The sequence below is a fragment of the Oncorhynchus mykiss genome, chromosome 13 (assembly GCF_013265735.2).
Source record: "Oncorhynchus mykiss isolate Arlee chromosome 13, USDA_OmykA_1.1, whole genome shotgun sequence".
NCBI lineage: Eukaryota > Metazoa > Chordata > Actinopteri > Salmoniformes > Salmonidae > Oncorhynchus > Oncorhynchus mykiss.
The window spans coordinates 62934431-62957932 of record NC_048577.1 but is presented as its reverse complement, the minus strand read 5'-3'; the positions used below and the strand labels follow the sequence as shown (position 1 = coordinate 62957932).

The 23502-nt window shown below is 43.8% G+C and overlaps 1 protein-coding gene across 1 annotated transcript; it reads left to right on the top strand.

Moving 5' to 3' along the window:
- The first annotated feature begins 526 nt into the window (after window positions 1-526).
- On the top strand, window positions 527-20765 carry LOC110487151 (fascin-2-like). Its single transcript, XM_021559074.2, has 5 exons — window positions 527-1643; window positions 13759-13915; window positions 14746-14867; window positions 19167-19334; window positions 19576-20765. The coding sequence occupies exons 1-5, from the start codon at window positions 800-802 to the stop codon at window positions 19776-19778; spliced, it is 1494 nt and encodes a 497-aa protein (XP_021414749.2). The 5' UTR covers window positions 527-799; the 3' UTR covers window positions 19779-20765.
- Window positions 20766-23502: the final 2737 nt, after the last annotated feature.

The following is a 23502-nucleotide window of genomic DNA, read 5'->3' as shown; positions in this document are numbered from 1 at the left end:
AAGGCACACTCTCCCAGTTAATTTAAACAAAAGGAAGAAAGGAAAGAAGTGAAAGAGGGCTTTGTGGACATATTCAAATCCCCTCCTGTTAACATTGTGTGTACACAAGAGAAAGCTTATTTGAATTAGGGAAATCTGGCGATTCAAATGGTGACTATTGTACAATACATTGTCCCTGTAAAACCCAATCTTTCAGATAAAAACCTGTTTGAGCAGGGGAAAGGAAAGAGATGAGAATCTGGAGAGAGAGAGAGGGAGACGAAGAGCACCTTTACTCGACTGGACGTTTTCCAATTAGGCTGTGGCTCACCAGGAGATCAGTGCTGGGGTAATCCCCATGCTGGATGTGTTTCCAGTATACACAGGCCTAACTATGTGATGGAGAGCCAGCCTGAAGAGACTTAAGGCTGAGAAATGAGAGTGTCATTGTGAGTGATAGAGAGAGTGTGAAATAAAAAAAGGCGTGAGATAAAGTGTATTTGTAGGAAGAGAATGAAGGCAAGAGGAGAGGGAGAGGTGGGTTTAGTGCACTGGTATGTGACGTCAGCGGCTCGTTGGATTGAGGTCCTGTGTCCTGCTGATTTTAATCCTGGCTGATTAGGTAACAGAGAGCAAGCGCCTGTGCAAACCCTCTGGGGGAAGAGAGAGAGGAAGTCAAGCATTTAGACAGAAGGAGGTTGTTAAAGCAGGGAAATTTTGCGCCTGGAGAGAAGAGAAAGGGGAACACTTCCCCCTCTACCCTCCCCCTCGTTCATCCTAGCTTTCCACTCCAGACCTCTGCGTGTGTGTGTGTGTGTCTATGGACAACGGATCGACGATGCCCACGAACGGAATTAACAAAGCCTTGAAGCTGCAGTTTGGCCTCATCAACCACGAGAGCCGTTACCTAACGGCCGAGGCCTTCGGCTTCAAGGTGAACGCCTCGGCCTCCAGCATGAAGAAGAAGCAGATCTGGACTCTGGAGCAAGAGGACCAGGACACCCAGGTAGTGTTCCTTCGCAGCCATCTGGGCCGCTACCTGGCCTCCGACAAGGATGGTAAGGTGAGCTGCGGGGCAGAGCAGCCCGACTCGCCTGGCTGCCGCTTCCTGATCGTGGCCCAGTCGGACGGCCGCTGGGCGCTGCAGTCGGAGACATACCTGCGCTTCTTCGGAGGCTCGGCTGACTACCTGTCCTGCTTCGCCCAGGCCATCGGGGAGCCCGAGCTGTGGGCCGTCCACCTGGCCCTCCATCCGCAATCTAGCCTGCTCAGTGTTGCGCGCAAACGCTACGCCCACCTGTTTGCCAGGGAAGGAGAGATCTCGGTGGACAGCAACATCCCCTGGGGCTCGGACTCCCTGGTCACCCTGGTATACCTGGAAGGAAAGTACTTCCTGAAGACGTGTGACAGCCGCTTCCTCAGCAACGACGGGAAGCTGGTCAAAGAGAACACCCCCACCACCAGCTTCACCCTGGAGCTCAAGTCAGGCAAGCTGGCCTTCAAGGACTGCGATGGGAAGTACCTGACACCCATGGGCCCGACCGGCACGCTGCGCTCAGGCAGGTGCTCCAAGCCTGGCAAGGATGAGCTGTTTGATCTAGAGGAGAGCCACCCACAAGTCATTTTCCAGGCAGCCAACAAAAGATTTGTCTCCGTCAAACAAGGTAATTATCCAGCCAATGTATATATTTATTGCTGTAATGCACATTATTTAAGTGTTTTTGTATAGTCTCTACTGAGATGAAAACTTTGAACTAATTTGATGTTTGGACAATATTTGGGGTTGGAAATGTCTTGGGTGATACATTCAATATCCTCTCTGAAGGTGCACATCTAGCTGCAGAAGAATTGAAAAGAATAATGTCAGCAGAACCCCATTAGGCTCACAGTAGGGTTCCCAGGAGATTGCTATCAAATTGACCTGCTATACTTTCCTTGGAATCCACCCAGAACGGAGGAAACTAATGTTCTAAACGGCTTTCTATTTTCCATTTGGACGGCAAACGGACTAACCAGGGAGGTTCTGCCTGCTCTATTTTGAGAAAGGAACAGGATGGAGAAAATAGAGTAGGTAGGCCAGCTGTGAACCCATTGGGAAAAAAACAAGTGACATTCTCAGGGAGCTTTAGAATTGCTGAAAGTATTTTTTATTTTTTGTTCAACGCTTTTAATTGCTACAAACCTGACATGACATTAAACACACAGAGAAGAGTAGAGTACAAATCCATTTGGTTCAGAAAATAATAAGTCTTATTGTACTGTGCTCGGCACAGATCAACCTCCAGTGTAATTGACCTGCAAATCCACACTTCATGCGTTATAGTTGACGTCAAGAAATTCCAAGTAGGAAAATGTTCACGTTTGCATAATTTCCCTGTAGAGGTTGGTTGGTTCTATCACAAGCAAATGGCAGTCCAATAGAATCACCATTAGTTAGCTCAGTGCTGAAGCTCACTTTGTCTTTAGTTACACTCCTTAGCAATTAGATGAAAAGTTCATGCTGTTGAAAGACTCCTTACATCTCAACAATTAGAATCAGAAAATGTGTCTCGGCGCGACAGGATGATGGCATGGTCTTGGGTGCTGCTCTGCTCCAGTGTGACGGCTGAGGAGAGGACGGCTCATAGTAATGGCTGGAATGGAGTCAATGGAATGGTATCAACCATATAGAAACCATGTGTTTGATACCATTCCAGACATTATTATGAGCTGTCCTCGCCTCATCAGCCTCCTCTGCTCTACACCCTTAGTGAAGCCCGTGGGTCTGTCTCTGTCAGTTCAGTCATATTTGTCAATTTCAGAAACCATTCACTCAAGTGAGCATTGAGACATATCTCAAAATACATTAAGCATGCAGTGTAGCAGCCCACTAGGAATGTTAGCCCACATAGGGGAAGGTTCTCTACTCAACGAGAATCAGAAATAAAGTCATCAATTAGGGGATCCAAAAAGATTGTCAGAGACCCTCTCCTGGAAATGTTCAGAAAGAACATTGTGAAAGCATGTGACAAGTGTCAAGTACGGTACAACTGAAGGGCAGCCATGCTTGTCTCCTCGCTCTGCACGGTGCATATGGTCAGTCAGCCATTGGACGCCATTACGCGTGTCATCCGGGTCGTCATGGTAATGGGCTTTGTCATTTCCACTGTGTGTTCCATAGAAGAGATTAGGCAGAGCGCAGGCTGATGACTCCAGGGAGGCAGAGGGGTCCTGCTGGTGCTATTAACTAATTCCTATCAATGTGCATTTCAGGATCACAACCATTCTATTATCAAACTGAAACTACCTGATGCTTTATCTGTGGAGTGAGAGTGAGGAGAGTGAGTGGTTGTAATTGTAATGGGGGCTGAGGTTGTTTGATTGTGGCAGGTAGAGGAAGTCATCCATTAGTCTGGACAGGCAGTGAGAGAGCAGTTAAAATAGGAGAACTAGTCAGACTGATCAGTTACCCACACCCATCATTAGCTCTCGGCAGAGGCTTTCCCTGAGAGAGGAATGAAGGTGGAGAGATCTCCTCTGCTGACAGTGACATACCTAGAGACAGGCCAGCAGGCAAGGAGGACAGGTTAGAAAGAGACTGAAGGGACTTTGGCTGTTTCTGGTCACAGGTTTGGATGAAGTTCCAAACAAAGACTTGTAAGGCGTCATTCAGTGAGGGTGTCACCCTGCCACAACTACATTCACAATGACATAACCTACAAGTACCAAAATGATTTTTATATAGGTTTTATTCATTACAATTTCTCCCAAATTTACTAGGGAGATGCATTCTTCCCTCCCTACCCTGCACAGGCCTCCCCTGGTATGCTATTTCTTACGATTTGGTAAAAATGTAGAGGTAAATGTGATTTTAAATTGTACGAGTTCAGGATGATTTTACAGATCAACAAAATAAATATGAAATAGTACAGTGGTCTAAGGCATTGGCCCAGCGTCATCCAGGTTTGGCTTGGGTAGGCCGTCATTGTAAATAATAATTTGTTCTTAACTGACTTGTTAAATTAAGGTTAAATAAAAAAATAAAAATAGATTTATAAAATAATGTATGTAGACTACTGGCTCAAATATTGATCAGGCATGAAATAGTATATTTGATCGCAAAAAAATAGCACTCAATATTATCCCCAGTTCATTCTACTGTTCCTTTGGTTAAAATGTTCAACAAGTGGCTTTTCAAAATGTCCAATATGGCAACTCAGCCCATAATCTTGTGCTTGGTCTCTCTGAAGAGGAGTGTTTTTGCATGGGGTGTATTCACTAGGAAACAGACTGAAGCAAACGGGACGAAACTGGGAGAGACTAATCTGAACTTATCCACTAAGAAACTCTCATTTTCGTTTTGCTACAATGTGCACGAATGAATACACCACTGGTGTCTCCTCTCCCCCAACATTTGTTTTAGGAACGAGGCAGGCACCAGCAAGCTGCTTAGTGGGCCCTGTGGTGCAGATTTGCACCGAGGGAATTACTGCAGGCGAATGAGCAGGATGGGTGGAGGGGTGTGTGTATGGGATTAGGGTGGTAACAGGCTTAAGAGAAAGGTTGAGGGATATTTCTGTGGTATCTAATTTGAACTCCAGCAGACACAATCTGCTATTTACAGTGCATTCGGAAAGTATTCAGCCCCCTTGACTTTTCCACATTTTGTTACGTTACAACCTTATTCTAAAATTGTTTTTTTTACTCATCAATCTACAAAGCAAAAACAGATTTGTTGAAATATTAGCAAATTTTTTAAAAATACATTTATAAAAATAAAAATACATTTACATAAGTATTCAAACCATTTACTCAGTACTTTGTTGTAGCACCTTTAGCAGCGATTACAGCCTCAATTCTTCTTGGGTACAAGCTTGGCACACCTGTATTTGGCGAGTTTGTCCCATTCTTCTCTCCAGATCCTCTTAAGCTCAGTCACGTTGGATGGGGATCGTCGCTGCACAGCTATTTTCAGGTCTCTTCAGAGATGTTCGATCGGGTTCAAGTCCCGGCTCAGGCTGGGCCATTCAAGGACATTCCCTATGGGATGTGTATGGGAAAACCCTTCATGTCAGTCCCTACGGGATGTGTATGGGAAAACCCTTAATGTTTAATTAGTAAAAATATAGATTTTAAACTTAATGTCAGTCCCTAGGACAACCCTTAATGTCAGTCCCTACGGGATGTGCATGGGACAACCCTTAATGTCAGTCCCTAGGACAACCCTTAATGTCAGTCCCTACGGGATATGTGTAGGACAATCTTTAATGTCAGTCCCTACGGGATGTGCATAGGACAACCCTTAATGTCAGTCCCTAGGACAACCCTTAATGTCAGTCCCTACGGGATATGTGTAGGACAATCTTTAATGTCAGTCCCTACGGGATGTGTGTAGGACAATCTTTAATGTCAGTCCCTACGGGATGTGTGTAGGACAATCTTTAATGTCAGTCCCTACGGGATGTGTGTAGGACAATCTTTAATGTCAGTCCCTACGGGATGTGTGTAGGACAATCTTTAATGTCAGTGTGTAGGGTATCTCATGCATCTCATTTTACGGCAAATATTCTCCCCCACTCCTAGTTTTGATGATGTAATTTAACACTAGACTTGATTGAATAATGCTCTAAAGTGAAGGCTTCAGTTTGTAATGTTGCAACATTTAGAAAATGACTATATTTTATACTTTGAAAGCTCAGCTATATATAGCCTTCATTAAAGATGCACTCTCAAACTTCTGTATCATTTCAGCCAGTAGTTTTAAGTGGTGCTCACGAGCCAAAAGTGGGCCCCGATTTTGTGTACTACGTCATCAAATTGTGTACTACGTCATCAAATTGTGTACTACGTCATCCATTTCGTATAATAAGTTACATCCTGCAAACAATTTATATAATTTATATACATATACATTGTGAAAATCGTATGATATGTATGATATGTTATTGTGCTTACGATCCTGGAGTGCATCTTTAATGATGTCATTGGTGCTTACTTGTTTTCTATTGTGAATGCTGTGCTTTTCAAACATATTTGTATCCTCAGTCAATATCTATGCCTTTTGGATGATGGGCCATTCCCAACAGTTATTTGGTCGCATCAGGTTTCTCCAAATACATTTCCAGTCCTTCATTTGAGTATTTCTAGAACTGTTGCAGTAGCTGTGCTTCCCTACAGTACCACATCGGGAGATATCTCTATTACACAGTGATATTGCACCACTATGGGTGGCGTGAGGGGTCAGTGGTGAAAAGCAAGAGCAGGATTCAGTATTTATTTTCTATCAAATACTTTGGGCTGCGCTTGATTAAGCTTAAGCAAAAGTACAAACCCTGCCCATCTGGTACTCAAGGCAGACTCAATCAAACACTCAAAGCATTTAAAAGCTTTCAAACAGAAATGATTAGAACCCATGTCTGGAAAGATCTGAAGGAACTGCGGGGACACTGGCAAACACCTGGAAAGATCTGAAGGAACTGCGGGGATACTGGCAAACACCTGGAAACATCTGAAGGAACTGCGGGGACACTGGCAAACACCTGGAAACTTCTGAAGGAACTGCGGGGACACAAACACCTGGAAACATCTGAAGGAACTGCGGGGACACTGGCAAACACCTGGAAACATCTGAAGGAACTGCGGGGACACTGGCAAACACCTGGAAACATCTGAAGGAACTGCGGGGACACTGGCAAACACCTGGAAACATCTGAAGGAACTGCGGGGACACTGGCAAACACCTGGAAACATCTGAAGGAACTGCAGGGACACTGGCAAACACCTGGAAACATCTGAAGGAACTGCGGAGACACTGGCAAACACCTGGAAACATCTGAAGGAACTGCAGGGACACTGGCAAACACCTGGAAACATCTGAAGGAACTGCGGAGACACTGGCAAACACCTGGAAACATCTGAAGGAACTGCGGGGACACTGGCAAACACCTGGAAACATCTGAAGGAACTGCGGGGACACTGGCAAACACCTGGAAACATCTGAAGGAACTGCGGAGACACTGGCAAACACCTGGAAACATCTGAAGGAACTGCGGGGACACTGGCAAACACCTGGAAACATCTGAAGGAACTGCGGGGACACTGGCAAACACCTGGAAACATCTGAAGGAACTGCGGGGACACTGGCAAACACCTGGAAACATCTGAAGGAACTGCAGGGACACTGGCAAACACCTGGAAACATCTGAAGGAACTGCGGAGACACTGGCAAACACCTGGAAACATCTGAAGGAACTGCGGGGACACAAACACACACATACAGAGCCTTCAGAAAGTATTCACTCCCCTTGACTTTTTCCACATGTTGTTGTGTTACCGGCGGAATTTAAGATGGATTATATTGAGATTATTTTGTCAGTGGCCTACACACAACACCCCATAATGTCAAAGTGGAATTATGTTTTTTGAAATGTTTACAAATTAATTTAAAATTAAACGCTGAAATGTGTTGAGTCAATAAGTATTCAACCCCTTTGTAATGCATGCCTAAATAAGTTCAGGAGTAAAAATGTGCTAAACAAGTCACATGAGCATGGAATCACTCTGTGTGCAATAATAATGTTTAACATGATTTTTGAATGACTGTGTCATTTCTGTACCCCATACATACATCTGTCAGGTCCCTCACTCGAGCATTGCATTTCAAACATAGATTAAACCACAAAGACCAGGGAGGTTTTCCAATGCCTCACAAAGAAGGGCACCTATTGGTAGATTAGTAAAAATATAAAAAGTAGACATTGAATATCCCTTTGAGCAAAGTGACGTTATTAATTACACTTTGGATGGTGTATCAATACACCCAGTCACTACAAAGATACAGGCGTCCTTCCTAACTCAGTTGCCAGAGAGGAAGGAAACCGCTCAGGAATTTCACCATGAGGTGGTGACGTTAAAACAGTCACAGAGTTTAATGGCTGTGATTAGAGAAAAGTGCAGATGGATCAACAACATTGTTTCTCCACACTAAGGCACTAAAGCAACAAGGCACTAAAGCAACAAGGCACTAAAGCAACAAGGCACTAAAGCAACAAGGCACTAAAGCATTAAAGTTATACTGCCAAGAAAATATGGCAATATACATTTTTTGCCTGAGTACAAAAGTGTTTTATTTGGGGCAAATCCAATACAACACATTACGGAGTATCACTCTCCATATTTTGAAGCATAGTGGTGGCTGCATCATGTTATGGGTATGCTTGTAATCGTTAAGAACTGGGGAGTTTTTCATGATAAAACGAAACGGAATGGAGGTAAGCACAGGCAAAATCCTAGAGGAAAACTTGCCTTAGAGTGCTTTCTACCAGACACTAGAAGATTAATTTACCTTTCAGCAGGACAATACCACAAAACACAAGGCCAAATCTACACTGGAGATGCTTATCAAGAAGACAGTGAATGTTCCTGAGTGGCCGAGTTACAGTTTTGACATAAATCTACAAAAAAATCTATGACAAGACCTGTCTAGCAATGACCAACAACCAATTTGACAGAGCTTGAAGAATTTTGAAAAGATTAATGCTACTGGTGAACAAATCTTCAAACAAGCTTCAACGTCATACAACACTCCTTCCGTGGCCTCCAACTGCTTTTAAATGCTAGTAAAACTAAGTGCACACTCTTCAACCGATCGCTGCCCGCACCCTCCCGCTGACTAGCATCACTACTCTGGACGGTTCTGACTTAGAATATGTGGACAACTACAAATACCTAGGTGTCTGGTTAGATTGTAAACTGTCCTTCCAGACTCGCATCTCCAATCCCAAATTAAATCTAGAATCGGCTTCCTATTTCGCAAACAAAGCCTCCTTCACTCATTCCGCCAAACATACCCTCGTAAAACTGACTATCCTACCAATCCCAACACTCTACTCAGCAAACTGGATGTAGTCTATCACAGTGCCATCCATTTTTATCACCAAAGCCCCATACACTACCCACCACTGCGACCTCTATGCTCTCGTTGGCTGGCCCTCACTACATATCCACTGCCAAACCCACTGGCTCCAGGTCATCTATAAGTCTTTGCTAGGTAAAGCCCTGCCTTATCTCAGCTCACTGGTAGCAACACCCACCTGTAGCACGCGCCCCAGCAGGTATATTGCACTGGTCATCCCCAAAGCCAACACTTCCTTTGGCCGCCTCTCCTTACAGTTCTCTGCTGCCAATGACTGGAGCGAATTGCAAGAATCTCTGAAGCTGGAGTCTTACATCTCCCTCTCTAACTTTAAGCATCAGCTGTCAGATCAGCTTACCGATCACTATACCTGTACACAGCCAGTCTGTAAGTAGCACAACCGACTACCTCATCCCCATATTATTACTTACCCTCTTTTGCACCTCAGTATCTCTACTTGCACATCATCATCTGCACATACAGTATATAATTCCAGTATTAATATTAAATTGTAATATTTTCGCCTCTATGGCCTATTTATTACCTACCTCCCTACTCTTCTACATTTGCACACACTGTACATAGATCTTTCAATTTTCTTTTGTTTTGTGTTATTGACTGTACATTTGTTTATGTGTAACTCTGTGCTGTTGTTTTCGTCGTACTGCTATGCTTTATCTTGGCCAGGTTACAGTTGTAAATGAGAACTTGTTCTCAACTGGCCTACCTGGTTAAATCAAATAAATAAATACAAAATGGTGCACAATCCAGGTGTGGAAAGCACTTAGAGACTTAACCAGAAAGCCTCACAGCTGTAATCGCTGCCAAACATGCTTCTACAAAGAATTGACTCAGGGATGTGAATACTTATGTAAATTAGATAATTCTGTATTTCATTTTCAATACATTTGAAAAATGTCAAAAACATGTTTTCACTTAGTCAATATGGTGTATTGTGTGTAGATGGGTGAGAAAATGTTTGATGCATGTCAAATTCAGGCTGTAACATAACAAATTGTGGAATATGTTGAGGGGTGGGGATCATTTCTGAAGGCGCTGTACATAGGCCTACAGTACCTGTGTTACCCAACATGTCATCGTGGCACCCAGAACCTAATCCCGCATGTGCACTGCTTCGTCTGTCACAACACAACCAGACATGTTAGTTTAATATTTTTTTTTTATCACAATGTAAGTGTCACAACTTGCGGTCACCTCGGGACACGTGTAATCTGCTGTGTGAGATAAACTGGCAGGATAAGACAGGACGTGCAAATGACAGGCTCATCCGAGCAGCGGGATACCTCGGGGCAAGGCGGTGCCAAGGTCAACTCTCACACCACCTCTCCTATGGTCGTGTTCATTAGGGCATGCAATGCAATGTTTCATTCAGTTTTATCCCGTTTAGTGCCTAATGAACACCACCCTGGTCCTCTCACATCCTGGGACTTCCTCTTTGGACGTTCAAACCTCAGGGAGATCCCAAATCAGGAGGAAATGCATGCTTTGTATAGAGGCCAGGAGTTTTTCCTGTCCACATTACCTAATTAGAAGATAACTCCTGGTCCTAGTTTTAGACTTTATCTATGGCCCAGGGTTTTAGGCTTTATCTATGGCCCAGGGTTTTAGGCTTTATCTATGGCCCAGAGTTTTAGGCTTTATCTATGGCCCAGGGTTTTAGGCTTTATCTATGGCCCAGGGTTTTAGGCTTTATCTATGGCCCAGAGTTTTAGGCTTTATCTATGGCCCAGAGTTTTAGGCTATATCTATGGCCCAGAGTTTTAGGCTTTATCTATGGCCCAGAGTTTTAGGCTTTATCTATGGCCCAGAGTTTTAGACTATATTTATGGCCCAGAGTTTTAGGCTATATCTATGGCCCAGAGTTATAGGCTGTATCTATGGCCCAGAGTTTTAGGCTATATCTTATGGCCAGAGTTTTAGGCTATATCTATGGCCCAGAGTTTTAGGCTATATCTATGGCCATAGTTTTAGGCTATATCTATGGCCCAGAGTTTTAGGCTATACATAGAAACCAGAGTTTTTCCTGACCAGGTCACGTAGTCAGGAAAAACTCCTGCCCCTTTCATGCACCAGACCAATAACAAATTATACAGCTGAACCCAAAACAAATAACACACTATACAGCTGAACCCAAAACCTATAGAATATTATACAGCTGAACCCAAAACCTATAGAATATTATACAGCTGAACCCAAAACCTATAAAATATTATACAGCTGATCCCAAAACCTATAGAATATTATACAGCTGAACTCTATAGTGATCCAGCCTGGTCTCAGAGCAAAACGTATTATACAGTGCATTCGAAAGTATTGATAACCCTTTACTTTTTCCACATTTTATTACGTTACAACCTTATTACAACCAGTGGGGCTTCCCAAAGCCTGAAATGTGGCAAAAGGTTGCAAAGTTCAAGGGGGCCGAATACTTTCGCAAGGCACTGTAGCAACCCAAATGTTGGGTGTTTGAATCTCATCACAGACAACTTTAGTATTTTAGCTAATTAGCAACTTTGCAACTACTTACACCATTTTAGCTACTTTGAAACTACTTCGCATGTTAGCTAACCCTGACCTTAACCCTATGACCCAACTCCTAACCCTAACCTTAACCCTATGACCCAACTCCTAACCCTGACCTTAACCCTATGACCCAACTCCTAACCCTGACCTTAACCCTATAACTCAACTCCTAATCCTAACCTTAACCCTATGACCCAACTCCCAACCCTTACCTTAACCCTATGACCCAACTCCTAACCCTGACCTTAACCCTATGACCCAACTCCTAACCCTGACCGTAACCCTATAACCTAACTCCCAACCCTGACCTTAACCCTATAACCCAACTCCTAACCCTATAACCCAACTCTTAACCCTGACCTTAACCCTATAACCCGACTCCTAACCTTAACCCTATGACCCAACTCCTAACCCTGACCTTAACCCTATAACCCAACTCCTAACCCTATAACCCAACTCCCAACCCTGACCTTAACCCTATAACCCAACTCCTAACCCTATAACCCAACTCCTAACCCTGACCTTAACCCTATAACCCAACTCCTAACCTTAACCCTATGACCCAACTCCCAACCCTGACCTTAACCCTATAACCCAACTCCTAACCCTATAACCTAACTCCTAACCCTGACCTTAACCCTATAACCCAACTCCTAACCTTAACCCTATGACCCAACTCCTAACCCTGACCTTAACCCTATGACCCAACTCCTAACCCTGACCTTAACCCTATAACTCAACTCCTAATCCTAACCTTAACCCTATGACCCAACTCCCAACCCTTACCTTAACCCTATGACCCAACTCCTAACCCTGACCTTAACCCTATAACCCAACTCCCAACCCTGACCTTAACCATATAACCCAACTCCTAACCTTAACCCTATGACCCAACTCCTAACCTTAACCCTATAACCCAACTCCTTAACCCTGACCTTAACCCTATGACCCAACTCCTAACCTTAACCCTATAACCCAACTCCTAACCTTAACCCTATAACTCAACTCCTAACCTTGACCCTATAACCCAACTCCTAACCTTAACCCTATGACCCAACTCCTAACCCTGACCTTAACCCTATGACCCAACTCCTAACCCTGACCCCTAACGTACTACAGTACAGCAGTTGAAGATAATATATCATACTGTGCTAAACTGGTTAAAGCGATCAAGACGTAGGATACTATACGTCCTACAATTCGTATTATGTTATATTGTATGGCTGCTGTTACATTGTAGGCCAATGTAAAGTAACCTATCATTCTAAATAGAGGCACGGATTTTGGTCAAATTTAACACGTTTTCCTCTGAGACAAGGTTGCAGCGGCGTTGCCTCGGTAATTCACATTCAGATTGTTGGTGCAATGTGTTTATGTCCTCATCATTTTTTATTTAGGTACTGTGTGTGTTTTATGAGCTCACAGTCCTGCAGTAGCGGTGGTTGCATACTGTAATATCCCCCCTGCTCACAACATGAGGGTATACTTGCAGAGTTACACACCGAGAAGACCAGGACTATTGTACTGTTTAACATGACACGTTGGCAATGTTCTGTCCTGACAGTCCTGCACTATAAAGGAGCAGAGTGCATTTATGAGTGGAAGTGATTTAAAAGATGTGGGCTTGTATCAAGGGAAGAAATGTGGATGATTGGAAGGAGCTCATATTTGGGGTTGGATGATACAGAAGTGCAAGAGATTTAAAAAACAAATACATTAAAATCACTAAATGAAAAGGATCATAAATCTGTTGACTTTGTGTGTGAACCTACCCTGTTTTTCTCTGATACTTTATATCCAGTCTAGGTCGGTGGAGCTCGGTGCCCTACTCCTTTAAAAAGAGAGAGATATACTTCAGAATAGTCAGCTTTCAGAGAAGCTCTATAAGGAAGAACTCATCATCCTAAATGAATAGGATGTCTAAAGCTTTGGCCTACGAGACATGATCTAGCGTACCTAACCTTAACCACACAGCCCATTTAGACAAGGCCCGGGATATAAGAATAGCACTGTCTTCTGACCAGGTTTTGTGCTGTGAGTCCCTGAGCTGTGTAACACTAGAGAAGAAGAGACGAGAGACAGACAGTTCTTTAATGAGCTGTCACATCACTGCTGTGTCCATGGTTCTCCTGCAAATCACCTTTGAGTGTAAATGGCTTGTGAGAAGAGCTTGTAATCATCGTCATTGTAATGCCCTTCGACTCCGAGCCATGGCATTCTTATCTCAACTGTCTTTTTCTCTTTTATTTCCCTTTTGTTGTTGTCTCTGTATAATGGATCAATAAAGTTTTGTTGTCTCTGTATAATGGAGCAATTAAGTTTGTTGTGTTGTATCATTATAGGTGTGAGCATCTCAGCCAACCAGGATGTGGAGACAGACATGGAGACCTTCCAGATGGAGATTGATAAGGAGAGCAAGAAGTGCATGTTTAGGACCAACGGCGGTAACTACTGGACACTGGTCTCCCACGGAGGGATCCAGTCCACAGCCACGGAGGTGTAAGTAGATCTATTTTACACTCACTAGTTTGTCATGAGAATGCACACCATAGAGTTGGCTACAGACGGCTTCCCAATTCATTCTTTTGGACATTCTTGCTAACATGCTAACATCATCTGTTGGACATTCTTGCTAACATGCTAACATTATCCGTTGGACATTCTTGCTAACATGCTAACATGATCTGTTGGACATTCTTGCTAACATGCTAACATTATCTGTTGAACATTCTTGCTAACATGCTAACATTATCTGTTGGACATTCTTGCTAACATGCTAACATTATCTGTTGGACATTCTTGCTAACATGCTAACATTATCTGTTGGACATTCTTGCTAACATGCTAACATTATCTGTTGGGCATTCTTGCTAACATGCTAACGTTATCTGTTGGACATTCTTGCTAACATGCTAACATTATCTGTTGGACATTCTTGCTAACATGCTAACATTATCTGTTGGACATTCAGATGTTGTTTTGTCAGAACAAGCACACCTGATTGAACTTGTCAACGAATAAACCAAATTAATTTAATCTTAGTGTTCTTGTTCTGGAATAGAACAAATATGTGCCACAGTTTAGGGTGCATGAAGAATGGACAGGGAAACACCTCTACTAAACAGATCTGCAACCAGAGGATATGAACAGTTCTATGTAATGTCGCTTCTGAGGGCATACATCAAAACACTTAGGTTTAAACAATTATACTAGATTTAAACAACCTTCCATTAAATTATTTTCAACTTAACCCCCCCCCCCCCCCCCCCCCCCCCCCCCCCCCCCTCTTTTCCTTCTTCTCTTTCATCCCCTTATCCGGACAACCACAGGGAGGCCAACACAATGTTTGACATTGAATGGCTCGGTCGCAGTGTAGCACTGAAGGCAAGCAATGGGAAGTACGTGTGCACCAAAAAGAATGGGCAGCTTTCAGCCGTCAGCGATTCCGTAGGTAAGTGCTTCGAGATCCACATCTCTGATGTGATTCAGGTAGCATAGAGATCACATTGAATGTGTCACATGGAATGTGCTCAACACGACTGAGGGACGAATGAGCACGTGTCACGTGTAAAGAGAATTGGCATGTGATCAGAGGACGAAAGAGAAGAAGAATAGAAGATCGATGGTGATCAAAGGACAGGGAAGGACCAGACATCAGCCTGGGAATTTCTCTCACTGGCCCATTTATTTCCTTTAGGGCCCCATTACAAAAAAGGACTTAGGAAAATTGCAATTGGCTTAGAACAGGGCGGCATGGCTGGCCCTTGGATGTACACAGAGAGCTAATTTTAATAATATGCATGTCAAACTCTCCCCCCGCTGAAAGTGGAGGAGAGATTGACTTCATCACTAAATGTATTTATGAGAGGTATTGACATGTTGAATGCACTGAGCTGTCTGTCTAAACTACTGGCACACAGCTCGGACACCCATGCATACCCTACAAGACATGCCACAAGAGGTCTCTTCACAGTCCCCAAGTCCAGAACAGACTATGGGAGGCACACAGTACTACATAGAGCCATGACTACATGGAACTCTATTCCACAGAACTACATAGAGCCATGACTACATGGAACTCTATTCCACAGTACTACATAGAGTCATGACTACATGGAACTCTATTCCACATAAAGTAACTGACACAAGCAGTAAAATTAGATTTCAAAAACTGATGAAAAAACACCTTATGGAACAGCGAGGACCGTGAAGCAACACAAACATTGGCACAGACACACACACACACACACACACACACACACACACACACACACACACACACACACACACACACACACACACACTACACACTACACACACACACACACACTACACACTACACACACACACACACACAATAACATACGCACTACACATACACATGGATTTAGTACTGTAGATATGTGGTAGTGGTGGAGTAGGGGCCTGAGGGCACACAGTGTGTTGTGAAATCTGTGAATGTATTATAATGTTTTAAAATGGTATAAACTGCCTTAATTTTGCTGGACCCCAGGAAGAGGAGCTGCTGCTTTGGCAACAGCTAATGGGGATCCATAATACAAATAGATAATACAAATAGAAAATACTAGCTCAAAAAATATAATTCTGACAGGTCCACAGGGCTAAAATCCAGAGTCCCATCTGGCATTTGGCCTTACCCGCCCCATGTCTCTCCCGCCCCATGTCTCTCCCGCCCCATGTCTCAGCCGCCCTATGTCCACCCCATGTCCCTACCGCCCTATGTCCCACCCGTCCTATGTCCCTACCGCCCCATGTCCCTACCGCCCTATGTCCACCCCATGTCTCTACCGTTCTGTCCCACCCGTCCTATGTCCCTACCGCCCTATGTCCCTACCGCCCTATGTCTCTACCGCCCTATGTCCCACCCGTCCTATGTCCCTACCGCCCTATGTCCCTACCGCCCTATGTCTCTACCGCCCTATGTCCCACCCGCCCTATGTCTCTACCGCCCCATGTCCGCCCTATGTCTCTACCACCCTATGTCCCACCCGCCCTATGTCTCTACCGCCCTATGTCCCACCCGCCCTATGTCTCTACCGCCCTATGTCTCTACCGCCCTATGTCCCACCCGCCCTATGTCCCACCCACCCTATGTCTCTACCGCCCTATGTCCCACCCGCCCTATGTCTCTACCGCCCCATGTCCGCCCTATGTCTCTACCGCCCTATGTCCCACCCGCCCTATGTCTCTACCGCCCTATGTCCCACCCGCCCTATGTCCCACCCGCCCTATGTCTCTACCGTCCCATGTATCTACCGCCTGTCGTGGCAATTTCCTGCATTACCAAATGATGAGAGAGCAAACCACACACCAGTCAGAGTTATTTAAACTTCATCTTTAATTATATGAGCTTCACCATAGCCCTGTGACTCTCAGATCAATTCAGTGTCTATAAATTAATTCTGAGAGAGCTTACAAAAGAATACTTCATCTTTTAGAGCCAAGATACACCCCTCTCAACTCACAATGACGAACCATAGATCTTAGGAACTTCACAAAGGGTATTTTACTTGAAAGAGGAGTATTCCATAGCCAGATAGCATTAGCTATAAATTATTGTTCAGTTTGGTCTCTTAGACGAGGTTCTACTTCTTGTTCTTGGTACTTCATATTACCAAAACATTACCTCATCCAATGGCATATATCACTTGTCAATTCTAGATACTCCCATCTCACATACAATCCCTCCTGGACAAGCTCACAGAGGAGAGTGAGTCTCTAGGTCATATACTAGGTCAAGAGAAGGGCAACATCAGAGGGGACATAAAATGGTTCCAGACACTCAATGGGAAAAGGAGGGAGTGACTGGAGTACAGACATAGTGGAGCCCTTCACATGGTTTCACAGATATATTCATTATGAAGACAATGTTCAAACCTGACTTCTCCCTTTCTGATATTCTGCCTATTACCAGACATGTAAAAGACAAGCCTGACCTCTCCCCTCGCTGGGCCCCAAGTGATTTTCCCTAGAGAAGAGAGAGGAAAATGCAACTGCCAACAGTATAGTCCAAAAGAAGACATCCTAATGACAAGTATCTCACATAAGCATATTATGAAAGTAAATAAAATCTTATTTATCAATGTTACCTAACTAATTCTGATTCAGCTACGACACGCCCCATGTCCCTACCGCCCCATGTCCCTACCGCCCTATGTCTCTACCGCCCCATGTCCCTACCGCCCCATGTCTCTACCGCCCCATGTCTCTACCGCCCTATGTCTCTACTGTCCCATGTCTCTACCCCCTATATCCCACCCGCTTTATGTCCCACCGGCTCTATGTCCCATCCCCCCCATGTCTCTACAGCCCCATGTCCCACCCGCCCCATGTCTCTACCGCCCTACGTCTCTACCCTCTATGTCCCACCTGCCCTACCCCTTTATGTCACTACCCCCCTATGTCCGCCCTATAGCCCTATTTTCCACCCGCCCTATGTCCCTACCATGTCCCTACCGCCCTATGTCCCTACCATGTCCCTACCGCCCTATGTCCCCACCGCCCTATGTCCCTACCATGTCCCTACCGCCCTATGTCCCCACCGCCCTATGTCCCTACCGTACTATGGACAGTCCGTTTCTGTCAAAAGGACATGTGCTATTAAAGCCTCACCTGGCCATGACCCCACTGTCAGGGGGAGTTGGGATATGCAAAAACCTAGTTTCCCACTGGGCAAAACACGGCTGAATCAACGTTGTTTCCACATCATTTCAACAACAACAAATCAAGGTGATGACGTTGAATCAGCATGGGAATCAGCATGGGAATCAGCATGGGAATCAGCATGGGAATCAGCATGGGGATCAGCATGGGAATCAGCATGGGGATCAGCATGGGGAATCAGCATGGGAATCAGCATGGGAATCAGCATGGGAATCAGCATGGGAATCAGCATGGGAATCAGCATGGGAATCAGCATGGGGATCAGCATGGGAATCAGCATGGGAATCAGCATGGGAATCAGCATGGGAATCAGCATGGGGGAAACTGATTGGATTTGCAAAAAGTCGTCAACGTAAATGTATTTTGTCATTTTTTTTTCAACTTTTAAACTAAATTCAATGTCATGGTGACATTTTTTTGTTGATTTCAAGTTGAATTCATATTAGTCAACCTAATGTAAGTCAAAAATAGATGTTGAACTGACGTCTGTGCCCAGTGGGTTCCAATTCACATATGTGTATTAACACACTCTTAGATGTCAGAAATAGGACAAATATAAGCACCCACCAAATTATTATTAATTTTGTCATTATTATTTATTGTTATTATTGTTGTTGTCATTATTATTATTGTTATTATTGTTGTTTGTTATTATTGTTATTATTTTATTGTCATTATTGTTATTATTTTATTGTCATTATTATTATTGTTATTATTTTATTGTCATGATTATCATTGTCATTATTTTATTATTATTATTGTCATTATTGTCATTATTTTATTATTATTATTATTGTCATTATTGTCATTCTTTTATTGTTATTATTTTATTGTCATTATTATTATTGTCATTATGATTATTGTTATTATTGTTAATATTGTATTATTATTGTTGTTATTATTTTATTGTCATTATTATTGTTGTTATTATTTTATTATTATTGTTATTATTGTTGTTGTCGTTATTATTGTTGTCATTATTTTATTATTGTTATTATAATTATTGTTGTTGTCATTATTATTATTGTCATTATTGTTATTCTACCTTCCTGTCGTTGTGTTGCAGGTGATGATGAGCTCTTCCTGATGAAGCTCATTAATCGGCCCATGTTGATCCTGCGAGGGGAGAACGGTTTTGTGTGTCATCACAAGAGCTCCAACACGCTGGATGCCAACCGATCCGTCTATGACATCTTCTTACTGCTTTTCAGCGATGGCGCCTACCACATAAAAAGTCAGTGTTTGTGTGTGTGTGTGTGTGTGTGTGTGTGTGTGTGTGTGCTTGCATGGATGCATGTTTGCATTTGTGTGCATGTCTTCATGTACCATGTATGTGTAAATGTTCTATCTGCATGTGTTCTACTGTCTTAGAGTAAAATGTGGCATAGTTCTATCAGTATTACTACAAAGTACACCAAACCAAGTATGTCACTCTTTATCTCTAACTAACAATAACGTTGTCCATCTCCACTCAGGCGTAGGTGGAAAGTTCTGGTATGTCTCCCGCAGCGGCCTGGTGTGCTCAGACGGAGACAAGCCTGAGGACTTCTTCCTGGAGTTCCTGGAGCACGGGCGGGTGGGCATCAAGGGCAAGAACGGCAAGTACCTGCGTGGGGACAGCGGCACGCTGAAGGGCGACGCTGCTACCGTGGACCCCTCCTGTCTCTGGGAGTACTAACCTGGCGCGACCTCCTAACGACCCCTGAAGCCCGTGGAGGGGTGGAGGGAGAAGGAGAGAGGGAGGACCTGGTTCCCACCTGGGTTCACAGCTCAACCAACAACGATACATTACACAGACTGACTGGGGAACATTTTCACTACTCTCTTTTCTACTTTAGCGGCAAAGGAGAGGCCGTTCCCACTTCTTTGTTTTGTTTTGGCAAAGAGTGAAAATGTGTAGAAAGTTTCTTTGTGTTTATTTTATTATATTTGATTTGTTTTCCAAAAAAAACATTGGTTACCTAAATATAGTTTTTTTCCAAGTGACATTGCCAACATCAACAACAGCGAATACTTAATAAAATCTGCTAATTTTGGTCACTCACACAGCCTATAAAAAAACATCAGATTCTGTATAGCGGTCCTTAAATTATTATCTGGATGCCTGAATAAAGGCAGCTTTTCACATCAATATGTCTTTGTTGTGATGTTTACTGTTGTCTTTAACAACAGTGTATCAGTACAATGATTATCCAACACTGCTCCCAAACATACTCACTGCTTCCAAAGAGGACACGAATCAGCTTCCAAAATGCCCAAATTAATGGTGTAGAATACCAGACCAGAGTAGCCCAAATGGCCCTGTTTGAGTTGCCCAAATGGCCCTGTTTGAGTAGCCAGAGTAGCCCAAATGGCCCTGTTTGAGTAGCCCAAATGGCCCTGTTTGAGTAGCCAAGAGTAGCCCAAATGGCCCTGTTTGAGTAGCCCAAATGGCCCTGTTTGAGTAGCCCAAATGGCCCTGTTTGAGTAGCCCAAATGGCCCTGTTTGAGTAGCCCAGAGTAGCCCAAATGGCCCTGTTTGAGTAGCCCAGAGTAGCCCAAATGGCCCTGTTTGAGTAGCCCAGAGTAGCCCAAATGGCCCTGTTTGAGTAGCCCAGAGTAGCCCAAATGGCCCTGTTTGAGTAGCCCAGAGTAACCCAAATGGCCCTGTTTGAGTAGCCCAGAGTAGCCCAAATGGCCCTGTTTGAGTAGCCCAGAGTAGCCCAAATGGCCCTGTTTGAGTAGCCCAGAGTGGCCCAAATGGCCCTGTTGTCATTATCTTACAATGCAATACGATCCTTCTTCCCTTCCTTGAAGTAATCCCTGATTTGACATGACTGATGTAAGCAACCATGCGTGTCAGATCAGTGATTACCTGGAGGATGTATTTAAAGAGTAGTCTAGCAGGGCCAATGTCTGGTCCCGCTACAGATGATATAGCTAATTTGAATTAAATATAACAAAGACAGGAAAACATCAGTTGTCCACTATGTGGGATCATTCAGTAGTATCACAGTACTAGATAGTTGTAAGACATCAACATGAGGGAAAAGCAAGAGATCAACATTGTTTGCGAGGGGAGCGTACTACACGGGCCATTTGAAATGTTCCAATCCCGTCAAATTCAACTCTGGACCTCGAAGCCAGTTCCACTGCATTTTCTTCATTGTTCGCCTCTTATCAGGGACTGATTTAGACCTGGGACACCAGGTTTGTGCAATGAATTATCAGGTGGAACAGAAAAGCATCAGGTCCTCGTAGGGTCAGAGTTGACTACACCTGTTCTAACCCTCTGACTCTATGTATTTTATTTTATTTTTTTATTTATTTGTTTTACCTTTATTTTACTAGGCAAGTCAGTTAAGAACAAATTATATTGGTGACTGTATGGGCTGTACTCTATCATGTCAGTCTACAAGTCTGCAGTCACAAGACGATAAAACCAGCGAGAAAAACTGTGTTTCAGGGAATCCGTTTGACCAAGGCAAAGCACAGAATCAGAATTATTTAGGATGCTATTTAGATCAGTGATTCTGGCAGACTGACTGCAATGTTGTGAAACTCAAACACGCACAACATTATCAAGTGCTGCTCTGATTTCCTGCCTTGGGGCTTTCAAAAAATCTTCCACGGTGCACCCATTGAGTTGCAAAGAGGGCCCACCCCCATTTGCTGTTTTACCAACTGGGACAGCATGGCTAGCGCCATTGAGGGCTATCTCCATTTTAAAGTGGTACATTTCTGGCATGGATGCCCTCTAGTGTGCCCTCTCCCATCCTATACCCTCTCCTTTAGCCTCTGTCCTGCAATCAACTCGCCCGAAAGACTTCCAATTCTACCATGGACGTACCACATCTGCAACAGTTTACAGTCTGAACCAATTAAGACCAAAGGTTCTGTGACGTGTGAGTTTGTGGTCAACTGTCTCCAAAGCATACAGCCCTATCAGCTGAAGAGGAGCCGCGGATCCAGCTTTAGACACTACAACAGTGATGTAATGTCGGTCAAATAGATTTTTATTTTTGTCTATAAAAGTGTTGACGATAATAAAAATAAACAATGCCCATATATGTTGTTTGTTTAGCTGCTTCACGTCAACTAACTGTTCAACTCCAGTCTAGTGACTGACAGACCACATGATGTTGTCAACGTAACCAACAGTCACCTTCTTAGTGTTGTCGGACCATAGTGTCTATTGAACTATGACTCATGCTCTCAAATCCAGTCTATCAGTTAGTGTGGATCACCTGAAGAGTGATGCAGCACTTGTTATAAGCCAACGACTGCAGGTAATTAGGGTAGGATTTACAACTAGGACTAACTAATTCACACTCTAGCAACACAGTCCATCCAGTAGGTAGTAGTAGTAGTGTCACACTCTAGCAGCACAGTCCATCCAGTAGGTAGTAGTGTCACACTCTAGCAGCACAGTCCATCCAGTAGGCAGTAGTAGTGTCACACTCTAGCAGCACAGTCCATCCAGTAGGTAGTAGTAGTGTCACACTCTAGCAGCACAGTCCATCCAGTAGGTAGTAGTAGTAGTGTCACACTCTAGCAGCACAGTCCATCCAGTAGTAGTAGTAGTGTCACACTCTAGTAACACAGTCCACCCAGTAGGTAGTAGTAGTAGTGTCACACTCTAGCAGCACAGTCCATCCAGTAGGTAGTAGTAGTAGTGTCACACTCTAGCAGCACAGTCCATCCAGTAGGCAGTAGTAGTAGTAGTGTCACACTCTAGCAGCACAGTCCATCCAGTAGGTAGTAGTAGTAGTAGTGTCACACTCTAGCAGCACAGTCCATCCAGTAGGTAGTAGTAGTAGTGTCACACTCTAGCAGCACAGTCCATCCAGTAGGTAGTAGTGTCACACTCTAGCAGCACAGTCCATCCAGTAGGCAGTAGTAGTAGTAGTGTCACACTCTAGCAGCACAGTCCATCCAGTAGGTAGTAGTGTCACACTCTAGCAGCACAGTCCATCCAGTAGGTAGTAGTAGTAGTGTCACACTCTAGCAGCACAGTCCATCCAGTAGGTAGTAGTAGTAGTGTCACACTCTAGCAGCACAGTCCATCCAGTAGGTAGTAGTAGTGTCACACTCTAGCAGCACAGTCCATCCAGTAGGTAGTAATAGTAGTGTCACACTCTAGCAGCACAGTCCATCCAGTAGGTAGTAGGGCAATGCATTGATTTAGTGTTGATATTGTGGTGTAGAAATGGCTCTTAGGACTCTTCTACAGGTGTTTGTCTCTCCATATCTCTATCCCACTCTGGAGGTATCCTGAAGAGCGATATCTAACCCTTATTATAAGACATTATAAAGGCTAAAACATGCTTATAACAAGCTATAAAACGTTAGATCTGCAGCAGTGGTGGAAAAAGTAGACAATTGTCATAAAAGTAAAGATACCTTCATAGAAATTCACTCAA